This window comes from Homarus americanus, unplaced genomic scaffold (genome assembly GCF_018991925.1).
Source record: "Homarus americanus isolate GMGI-L3 unplaced genomic scaffold, GMGI_Hamer_2.0 scaffold36970, whole genome shotgun sequence".
NCBI classification, from domain to species: Eukaryota; Metazoa; Arthropoda; class Malacostraca; order Decapoda; family Nephropidae; genus Homarus; species Homarus americanus.
This window is the reverse complement of record NW_024740094.1, coordinates 4583852-4596064: the sequence shown is the minus strand read 5'-3', so window position 1 is coordinate 4596064 and position 12213 is coordinate 4583852. Positions and strand designations below refer to the sequence as shown.

Here is a 12213-nt window from a genome sequence, read left to right as displayed (position 1 = left end):
TAGCTTTCTTCATATATTTTTTTTTAAAGTTATTTCCATGCACACACAATCCTTTGTATATAATGTGAAAAAGTAAAAGAAATAACTATCATGAGGTAAAAAATATAAAAGGAATAAACATTTCTTACTATGCAACAGTTAGCATGCTGAGTAGGGGAGCGGAGGCATCATCCAAGTTGGGCTGAGGTGCTATGTTGAGCTTTGAGGTCATGTGGCTGCATCTTATGGAAATGATGTTTGTATTAAAATATCATTTAGCTTTTCTTTAATGATTTTGGCTGCAAATTTTCATCTTGATAGTATTTTATTAATGATTTTTATGCATTAGGTAGTAAATTACAGTTGATAGGTACTATTTTTCGTTGGTCAGGTAGGATTTTTTTTTTTTTTTGTGAACCGATTTCAAGTTTTGGAGGTACAGTATAATATTGGGGTTTTCTTGTTGTTAGAGAACCTAACCCTATTTTGTCCCATTTGTTCTATTTTTTGAGATATGGAAATTCACTTTATGAATAGTTTTTCAGGAGCCTTACCTATTTCTTAAGTGAAGGACACCTGTACATATATTGAATGTCAGGTAAGAGTGTAGGCTACCCCCTTGTCAAGATGAGCTCTGTCAGCAGAAGTTTTTGGTCTGGATGTATCTCAACTTAAATTCCAGCATCCTATCTTTACCTCTTCCATCATGTTTGTCAGCATATTTGGTCATTTCTGTGAACTATTTTAAGTTTTCTGTTCATAATTTTCATGAACATCCAACTTTTCTACTGTATCATTTAAAAAGGAGAAGAAATAAGCCTTGCCTTCTCAGGACTACAGTCCTGTAAAAAGTGAAGCAAAAATGGGATATTATTCAACAGGCAAGAATCTTAACAACAAATCTGAATTCATTCTTTCAGAGCATTTTCATTAAGTCTAGATCATGCAGTCTACCCAGTGTTAGTACAGGAAGAAACTGGAGTCTTGGAAACTTGTGATATTTGGTATAGTCACACTAGATAACACACTTTTCATGTGTGTTTGAGCCAAGCAGGACTCAAACCCTTGACATATTAGTGAGAAATAGCACGTTACTGCTGTATAACCAACACCCTACCACTGTACCACAAGGAACTCTTAATCTTGAAGCATAAAAAATAGAAGGTTCAGTGAAAAAAAATGGACTCTGATGGCTCATATACTGTACATGGAGAAGTAGTGGAGGCAAATGCAACAGTGCAGAATCAAAGGGGAACAACAAGTCGACCCCAAGCCCCATGACCTCCCACTCAATGTGTAAATAACTATACAATACAGTATATTTCACCACACCCATGACCAATACTCAATGTGTAAATAAATATACAATACAGTCAACCCTCACTTTACGCGGTTATATGTTAATATAACCCACAGGGTACCGCGGAAAGTGAGAAACGCGTAAAGTGAACAACATAACATATGGGATTAAATGAAATAGAGACCGGCTGACCCCCAAACTCCACTTTTTCCGACACAATACCTATGTTCTAGTAAAAATAACATCTTAATTTTATGATGGTACATACACACAATTAATACTTAAGAGAAATAGAGAAATACAGTCGCCAAGTTAATGTCCATTCAAATAATGGACTCAACTCCCTCCCCCTCTTCTCACACTACACTCGCTGGCTCTTCCCTCTCTGAGAAACTTTTGGGGGAAAACCACTACATTTTAAGGTATAGTAATAAATAATACCTCAAACTAAAGTTAGGATAATATAATTGACATTGCTGGATTCCTTGTAAGACCAGGAATATTTTGAATATAAATGCCATATATTTTGCACAAAAGATAACATATTTACTCAGAGTAAACAAGATACTTACATTAGATCTAAAATTTGTATGTCTAATGCAAAATCTATGATGTTTATATTCAAAATGATCATCAAATTGTAAGAATTCCAGCAATGTAAATTATATTCTGGCCAGGTAATTTGTATGAATTTTATGAGCTAAAACAAATATCTTCAGTTAATAAAAAAAAAATATTCTTCACAACACTATCTGTCAATCAAAGTACCCCACCTTGCCTCCCCCCCCTCTTCCAACCGCGCCAGATGGTCGGTCGGTCCCAACCCTCCCCCCCTCCCCCCCACCCCCCACCTTCCCTCCCTACCAGAGAAATGTTGGGTGAAAAAACTAGATTTTAACTTTTAGTAATAAATAATAACTCAGACTAAAGTTAGGATAATATAATTGACATTGCTGGATTCCTTGTAAGACCAGGAATATTTTGAATATAAATGTCATATATTTTGCACAAAAGATAACATATTTACTCAGAGTAAACAAAACACTTACATTAGATCTAAACTTTGTATGTCTAATGCAAAATATATGATGCTTATATTCAAAATGATCATCAAATTGTAAGAATTCCAGCAAGGTAAATTATATTCTGGCCGGATAATTTGTATGAATTTTGAGCTAAATAAAAAAATTATACTTCACCCGCGTAAAGGGGTACACGCACCGCGGAATGTGAGCAACCTGGGTTCTGGCAGGGTACCGTGTAAACGTGGAAACGCGGAATGTGGGACCGCGTAAAGTGAGGGTTGACTGTACAGTATATTTCACCACACCCATGAGTCCATGACCTAAACAATATGGTTAATAGAATAAACAAGGCAGCTGTTAAAATGAAACTATTTCCAATTTGAAAGTCGTGTACACAAGCACTGACACTTTCCTCGACAAGAGTGCAGAGTTTAAAAACATCCAGCAAGACCCATCAGCCTGACATCGTAGGTGTTGTGGAACTGTTGTATAAGAACAGGAAGGTCTTCCTGTAGACCATTACAGGAAGATCTCTTTTGGCTTCTAGGGTGGTCAGAAGAATGGATGTTAAGACACAATGTTGTGAAATGCAAAAGGATGCACCTTTACCCTTTCCGCTTTAAGCTCGTCCATAAACCCCGCCCCTCATATATAGCTACAAATAGCTGATTGATTCCCCTGAGGTTTTTACCCTCCCCTGGACTGAGCGTGTATAAGCTCATATTTACTGTATATTGACCTTTTATGATAAATATTTAAAAATTTCTAACATCCTCTCTGAAGTGCTAATGCCTTGAAATCATTTGCATTTTGATAGTTCAGATATTTAACATTATTTTAGATAATAACAGGTCTGCTTATTAATTGTGAACACATTTAGTTGAAAATTTCTATGAACCAATCGAGTATTAGAAGAGAGGTGTGGCTTGTGGGTCAGGTTAGCGTGGAAATACTATACCGTATGTCGTATCAATAGCAAGGAGGCCTATCACATGTCCCAACATGATAAAGAAATATCAATAACCGAGACCAAATGTAAAAGCAATCTGGATGTGTAAGTTTATAACGATGTTTTTGGGTCATTGTGAGAGAAAAGCAAATCATTCAAATACAGTAAGTTACTCTTAATAGGTCATATAAGAAGGGTGTTTACATACCTTTGTGATTACTCCCTCATAACACTCTTCAAAAGAGAGGTGCTTCTCCATTTGGAGTACTATCATGCCATCTGGTCCCTGAGATATGTTAGAAACTGTCAATTGGTTGAGAATGTCCAAAAGAGGGCTACCAGACTTTTTTTTTTTTTACAGGGAATAGCCCACTTGGGCACAGGTCATTGACTCACAATGGGGCCTGGGAGGTGAAAAAATAAGAGTAAAAAAATTAAAAATAGAACAGAAAAAGACTACGGTATATGAATCTACATCACAGAGATGCCGGAAAACCAGCTTTTTGAAGTGTGAAACAGATTGTATGAGTATGGAAAAACAGAAGGAGGCAGAGCATCCCACAGTTTGGCTGTGTGAGGAAAGAAGGAGGTACTAAAACGAGTTCTTCTAGTGTCACTGACATCCACACAGAAACAGTGGGCAAGACGAGTGTTACGAGCCCACGGCCATGGCGGTGGTACACAGGATGCCAAAAGTACCTGTAAAAGAGTGAGAGTGAAGCAACATTGCAGTGAAGAGAAAGAGAAGAAAGATTTATCAATTAAAGGAGGAGAGTTAATGAGACAAAATGCCATTGATTCCACCCTATCTAACAGTTAGACAGAAGAAGAGCCACCCTACAGTAGATATGAGAGTAGTACGTACTCTAAGTTAGGATGAATGAATCCCTTATAAACTTCAAGCAACTGCTCAGGAGTGAAGTAGCTACGGCATCTGTACAGCATTCCCAGCTTTCGGGAGGCAGCTTTAGCAATGTTGTGGATGTGTGGCTTCCATGATATTTTAGAGGAATTGGTGAGGCCAAGCATTTCTATTTTAAAATTTGGTAGAATGATTGCATCCCAAAAGTTGATTGGTGGGAGATATTCTATTTTGGAAAGTGTAATTGGTAAATACTGTGTTTTATTACTATTGAATTTAGCTAAGTTTAGAAAGCAAAGACTTGTGCCATACCCTGTCACATGCTTTAGAGATGTTGAGGGCCACAACGAAAGTTGTCCCCATAATCCCTAAGAGTGGATGACCAAAGATGGGTGCAGTAGGAGAGCAGATCACCAGTAGAACCGACAAAAGAGAAAGGCATTCAAGGTGATGGAGAAAATGATAGTTTAAGATAGTTTCAAAAAATCTCAGAGAAGGATGAAGTTAGGGCAATGGAGCGATAGTTTAAGTGATTAGAATGGTAACCCTTCTTCGGGATGGGATGGACCGAGGCATACTTCCAATGTCGTGATCCCAATATCCCTTATACCTGGGGAGTGAAACCTACCCCAAGTTATCATCAAATAAAGGAACAAACAGAGAACACGGCAATAATTATCCCCACAAAAACCGACTCAACTGAATGTACTTGAATAAATAAGAATAAGTTGGAGTAAGTGAGTCACAAATGGGAAGATAATTAAATAATTAAATTTACATTCTTAAAGGAGTACTGTCTAGCAACCATGGAATTTAAGGGGATAAGTGATTGTATATTAAAATAAGAGTGATGCCGGAAGGGTTGAAAATATACCGTTAAGGAGTTAAATAAAATGAATACAGTACTACTTAACATTAACTATATTAAACACAGACACCACAATATATACACAGCAATCACAACCAACTAGTTATTTCCTACCAAATAGGAGATTCCTTAACACCAGGATCCCTTCCTAGGCCTAAGTTAACGTGCCACTAATTACAGGTAGTTCTGCTATAACGCGATAATTGTGTTCTTGTAAAATATCGTGTTATAGAAAATCGCGTAATAGAAATAACAGGGCTTATGGAGAAAATAGGGTTAGGTGCAGATTACTCGAAATCGAAAAAATTTAGTAGTTAGCCTAACACAAAGGATAGCACAGTCTAAATAAATGTTACATTCATATCTAATAATGAAATCATACAGTAAATTTAACACTTTACCTTGAAAAAATATGAATGTAACTTGATGGGGGAGAAGGGTGATTTTGAGGTTGATAACATCAAGCTTCTCTTCAAGTGTTATATCCTTTCTTTTATGATAATCACCGGGAATTCTATCATCAGAATGCTTTTTGGAGATATTCTTCTTTACCATATTCACAGTTAATACCACAAAATTGGAGAAATAGTAAGCAAAAATCGCGTTATAGCAAACATGCGATCGCGTTATACAAATATTGTCCCGAATTCATAAATCGCGTTAGAGCAAATTCGCGTTATCAAAACACGCGTTATAGCAGAACTCACTGTACCAGATACCACTAGGGTATTGTAGATGACTGAACAAAGCACGTCTGTACTGGGTCGGTGTGGACACGTCCTGCCTATAGCCTATACCAACGGTTACTAGAGAGAGTCTCTGGCCACCCAGCATATGAGTGAGGAGCGTCTTAGCTCACGTGACTCAGGACAGTTGCCAAATAGTCTATAACTAATTAATACTACTCTTGGTTTGGCTTAACAGAGTAACACAAATGATGCATATTAATGACATATATAGATATACAATTAACCTAAGTAACTAAGAACAACAATAAGATAATAGTAGAAATAACAAGTTATTAATAGCTTGTGTGGAGTGGAGGCGTAAGCAGATACCACACAACATGCGTGTTGCTATGGGGTTACAGGCACACGACACCAAGAAGAAGGAAAAGTTTGGGTTTTGAGGCAAAGGCAAAAGAGGTGAGCAAGTACAGGGGCCAGAATTTCAGCACACTTCCTCAGAACATGAGGGGGTATTCCGTCCGGTCCATGGGCCTTACTCACATTCAACCTGGATAACACACCAGCACCCCTACGAGTGGAGATTATAGGAAAGTGCATAGGTACAGTAGGAGGAGCAGGACTAGGAGGAATAGAGTTGGAATCGTCTAAGGAGGAGTTAGAGGAGAACAAGGTGCCAAAGAGATTGGCTTTATCAGGGGGAGAGTTAGCTTTTGAGTTATCAGGTTGGAAGAGAGATTAGAATACCTATATTTGCAGTGCTTATACAGTACTAAAAGCTGGTAAGAGGTGATTTAATAGAACTATATTAGCACTTCAGAGGAAATTACTCAGTTGAGTGTTCATATCTGGATCTAGCAGATGGCTGATCCACTATAAATCATAGCCTGAGGTAAAGGAGCTACAAGTCCAAATAAATGTCAGCTAACTTTTCTGGAGTCTGAGTTGTGAACTCTTGGAGTAATCCACCAGAGTTTTGTGGAGGCAGTGCTTGCTAACAGTGTGTAGTAACAGAGGCGTGAACATCTATCCAATGCGGTTAATAGCCCTATCAGTGGCAGAGAAAAGTTTATCAGCATATTATCTTTATTTAGTCATTTCTGTGAACCATCACCAGTTTCATATTAATAATTTTCATGCACTTCCAACAGGACCATCAGTGTTGGCTGGCCTGGTGGTGTTGATACTCCTGGTCCCCATAAACAGTGTCATCGCTAACAAAATCAAGATGCTCCAGGGTTCTCATATGAAGTTCAAGGATAAGAGAATCAAGTTGCTGAATGAAATTATTAGTGGAATAAAAGTAATCACTTCTTACACATTCTAAAGTTCATTAGTTCGTGAAGGTATAAATGTTTTCCTATGTTCCTTCCTTTCTTCCTTCTTCTCCTTCTTTCTTTCTTTTTTCTTTCTTTTTCTTTATTTCCTTCCTTCCTTCCCTCCCTACTTACTTACCTACCTTCTTTCTTGGTGCGCTCTGGTCGGGTCGTGTTGCGTCTCTGTAACAAAGCGTGTTCAGCATTTGAGTCTTCGTTGTTGAGTGGCAGAAATTGGACGGTGATTACATAAGAACATCAAGATCGTCTTAGTGATGTGAAAGTGTAAATCACTGTAGGATTTTTAATGCTAGATGCGATTGTATTTTTGAAAACTCAATCTCCAATTATTTGGAGGTACAGCCCAGGACAAGAGGCCTACAACCACAAAATCATTGCAATATGACAAAACTTTTATTTTATTTTTTACGGAGTTGTGGTCACGGCTGTGATTAAGGCCAACCAGGGAGTGTAGTACTTTGCCTTTAGTTAAATCAATTCAGTGTCATCAATGACCGCAGAAGAGGTTGTAAATAACTTAAAGTGAATACATATTGGCAAGCAAGCTGGTAAGGCACCACTGCCAGCAGAAACCAAGTCGTGTTATAGGTGCCACAGAGACTTTTAATTTTATTTTGGTTGTGTGCTTTCTCAAGGACTGAAACTGTGCCTACAATACACCATTCACAGGGAGATACAGTGATAGCACAAAGAGATATAGTCGTTGATGAGAACGGGAAAAGAAAGTATAAGGAAATAATAGTTAAAATAATACAAAAATAAATAAATAAATCAACAAGCTATCCAGAAAGGCATTCTATTACCAGCCCAAAAAGTTTTCTTTTCTTTTTCTGTGTTTCTAAAGAACTGAGAAGGTGTATAAAATCTGTTATTCATAGCAAAATTCAGTATACATCGATACCCATAAATTGCCGAAGGGAACTGAAAAAAGAAAAAAGAAAAACAGAAGACAACTCTAAAGGCAACAGGGGAGGTTAAAGCCAGCAGAGAGCAGCTAAGTACTGTTTTTTTATCTTTATGTTTAAATAGGTGTAGATCTATACACTGGGTTTGGTCTTGGGTATATATTTATCGATCAAATGGGTCACTTTACTAGTGATGATATTCAGCGTAGTGTCTGCATTCTTGTGCCTTAATGAGTCAGGCCAGTGGATACCCCCTTCATCTCTTCCCTCATCCTGTTGTAATTTCCTTTGTAATATTGGCACCTTGGCCAGGCCTTATCTTGAACTAGGTTACAGTTAAATCTGAATGACTACACTATATGGTGACTGGTGCCAACTGGGGCAAGGTGTTCCAGTTTGGATAACAACTTTATTGACAAAGCTTGGAGCACAGTTTGCCTATTCTGAGTAATTCTGTCAGGTCTTGACACTGAGGCTGCTACCACTTCTCACTGCCACACAGGACAGAGGTTCATCCACAAAGGAGATAAAAGTATAGATCATATTCATTAATAGTACAGTATAGATCATAATTAAGAGAGCCCTACCACCATTTACTTTCGTGCAGAACACTAGTTCATATACAGTATAAGCCATATTTTATTTGAGGACTAATCAGTGTGGGCTAGCAAATTTAGAATAGACTGCAAGAATGTCCTCAAGCACACCCAATTCACTGTAGTAATTACATAGTTCATGATACAATAAGCCAGGTGGCCTGAAGTCTTTGACTGTTTTTCACAAAGTTTACATGCCGAGTGCTCTGTTATGGGTACAGTGCCGCTAACTTGCCAGGTTCTGGCCACAACTACATCACATTGTCTGGTTCTGTCCTTGTGCTAGCCATACCGGTACCTTTTGTCACAAAATTTTCATATTTACTAATTCTACAACTACCAGGTCTCTCTGCATTTTTCAGTTCTTCTAGATCAGAGTTCATGATTTTGACGTGAATGTTTTTAGGTACAGCATTGGGCAAGCCAAGCTCCTGGCTACATTTTCTTTCTTACATGCCTCATTGGCCAGTCTATCAGCACAGTTTTGATTTCTAATTCCAACATGGAACGGAATCCACACACAATCAATGAGAAGGTTGTTCACCTGACCGGTTATCACATTTATTTTAATATCACAGACAACTTTAAACATAGAGCCTGATGGTCTGTTTATTGATTCCAAAGCACTTTGGGAGTCAAAGAATATCACCTCGCCTCCATTTTCTTTAAGATAGTCTGTAGTTAAGTAGATTCGCATTAGTTCAGTTTGTGTTGCATTGGCCTAGTTGTTCAATCTTTGCATGTTTGACACTATTGTCTCATTTTCTTTATATACTACACATGCACATCCTATTATACCTGTATTTGTCTGCACAGAGCCATCAGTAAAAGCATAACATTCACTTCATTTAATGTTCTCGATGTGACTGTTAATAGTTTCTAGTGTAACACATCTCGCCACATTCATGTTTAACATTTGCTTACCACTAATTTGGAGTGTAATTAATAGAAAATGATATATCCAGCCAAAGAGAAATGGCATTAAAGGCTTCGTCTGGGGTGGTGAGGACATTCAATTTCAGGAGATCTGCAACACTTACAAAGCCATGCCCCATAGGGAGTCTTTTGTGGAAGGTTAGCGAGATAGTTAGGATTACTTAGATAGAACATCAACTCAGTTGAGTTGTAATTTGGGAACCATTGTTCTTCAAAAGTTTGACTTGGAGGTTCAGGTGATTACTGGTATCATATGAGGCACTCCAAGCAAGAACAAGACAATTGAGTTAAGTTTATTATTACATTGTACTTAATTCAACATTGTTAAAATTTAACTACATATTCTGGCATTGTTACTTTTGTTGCTTGTCTATTTCAAACCCAGAGCACCTCATACAGTAGGCTCTCGCCAATAACGACTTCCACAATAACGTTTTCGACAATAACGGTAAGTTACAATAGATACCCATTTTCGATAATAACGTCTGGATTCTCTTGAATAACGGAAATTTTGCAGGAAGCGTCCGAGCGCATCAATGATAGCGCTTGTTTGCCGCCATGTTGATGACGTAGTTGTCCGCTCCGCCTCACTCTCACTCATGCTCAGTGGAATACAACGCTGCTCCCACGTGTGAGATTTTCGCCACTATAACCAGTGGTTGTTAGGGTCGGTGATCAATAATGGCTTCTGCATTTTTGCCTGTGGGGGCTAGGGGAGGTGGTGGAGGGAGTAATTTGCCACCTGAATGACTGGGAACTTTTAAAGTGAGGAAATAGAACTGTCCTGAGTCTACAGTGCGAAATATTAAGAGGAACTTAGCGGAGACCAAGAAGAGTATTGTGCTGGCTAAAAATATTTCGGTAGTGATGGAAATGCGAGGCGAGCTATGAATGATAAAGGCAATAGAAACAGGTTGTTAGTGATAACAGAGCATTTTCTTGTGAAATGGTTAGCTTGTAGAATGAAAGACAGTGCAAGTGTTAGCGGCCCTCAGATACGGAACAACCATTACACCAAGCACCTCAAAAACTCCCCCAAGCTAAGTGTTATATTACTCAAACTCTTTATTTTGATGATTGAATAGCAATTCTTTTTATTTCAGCTAACAAAAAGTGTTAGGAGGGCTTCAAGGGGAAAAAATTGGTGAAATTCTTGTGGCGGTGGCACCAATAAACCCTTTTTACATGTATTTTAATGTCACACAAATAACGTTTTCGCTAATAACGGTGTTTTTCAGGCACCTATTAAACGTTATTGGTGAGAGCCTACTGTATATCTTGTGATATTTCTGTATATGTAAACAGTATTGTGTTGCAAAATTTTTATTCATTGTCCCAGTTATAATCTTTTGGAAATAGTCTGTATATAAGGTCAAGTATACTTGTTAATAGATCTAGATATGAGTGTGCTGGCGATTTCGTTTTTGTTTATGCTCATTCATTTACTGTACTCTACAGTATATCCTTTGCATTATTAATGAACTTTAATATAAACAGCTTGGTGTCATTATTCACTTGTCACTCTACAGGTACTGAAACTATATGCCTGGGAGGACTCTTTCAACAGTCAGGTGGAAGGTGTCAGGAGAGATGAAATCACAGTTCTGAGGAAGTCTGCTTTTCTCCACTCATTTGTAACCTTCATATGGCTCACAACACCATATCTGGCAAGTCAAGTTTTCAAACTAATGATTGTTCTATGGGTATTTTATTTTAACAAAATACAGTTTACACCAATAAGTTTGGCAGGCAAGCAGGCTTACTTTTAAGCATAAGAGGTAGTCCATACTTTATTAAGCTTGAAATGCAGTTTGTGGAGTGGTTGAATATACAGGTAAAGTATTTCATACATTTATTTCAGAGCTCTGAACTATAAAAGACTTTCATAGTTCAGTCCTTGATTTTTAAGTAGTTCTTAACCATTTTTTATGTCACCATCATTTATACAGTAAAGATGTTGTTACCTGTCTGCATGTTCTTCCTTTCATCTGGACAAAACTATATCCAGTCATTAAGTTAAAAAAGATAACATAGTCCAGAATACAGTACAGCTTTATTTCACTGATTCCTATGTTGAGGTTAATCAACATTTTACTAACGTTATACAGGTGTTCACCATTATATGATGGGGATAGGGACTTGGAAAAGCCATCAAAAAGTGATCGATCGTATATCGATATTGATAACTTATGGTTAAAAATTGTTTAGGCTCCCGAGACAAGCGTCAGAGTTATCACTCGGAGTGGGATTTTTTTCAACCCGTAATTTCAGGTAGATAATATTTCTTTATTTTTTTTTCTCTACTAAATACACACACAATCTTCCATACAGAATGTGCAAAAAAAATGAGAACAATAATCATAAGGTCAAAAATATAAAGGAATAAAAAATTCTATGTGCGAGCTGTGACCTGTGTTATGGTTACTTGTGTTCAATCCAGAATGAGACGTCTAGCTTTATACCTAGGTATGTAAATGCCTAGCATTAACTCGCCAGGCCAACATACAGGCAATTAAAACCTCTAATAATTATTTGAATACGTAATATTAGGAGGACACGTCACTACCTGGCATTTAAGTGCTATTCTTAAAACCCCCTCCCACACCCCCCATCACACGCATTGCCACCGTCATCTTCTTGACTGGCGAATCAGCTGTAAACACACACAAGGAAAGCTTCGCTAATTTATGTTGCAATAGCTGAAATATTAAGTGCCACGAGGATTTTGTTTTTGGTATTTATCATCTCAGCACGGTGAGGAAATTGAGTG

The 12213-nt window shown here is 37.7% G+C and overlaps 1 protein-coding gene across 10 annotated transcripts in view; it reads left to right on the top strand.

The window, feature by feature from the left end:
- Positions 1–12213, top strand: part of LOC121875177 (ATP-binding cassette sub-family C member 3-like) — a 309143-nt gene that overhangs the window by 85478 nt on the left and 211452 nt on the right. For all 10 annotated transcript variants that reach the window (XR_006090559.1, XM_042379616.1, XM_042379618.1 and 7 more), the window contains 2 exons: positions 6821–6972; positions 10973–11110. Coding sequence is in view for 9 of the 10 variants with exons in the window: in XM_042379616.1 (XP_042235550.1) it covers positions 6821–6972; positions 10973–11110 (290 nt within the window). In the remaining variant the exon portion in view is untranslated. The remainder of the gene's footprint in view (positions 1–6820; positions 6973–10972; positions 11111–12213) is intronic.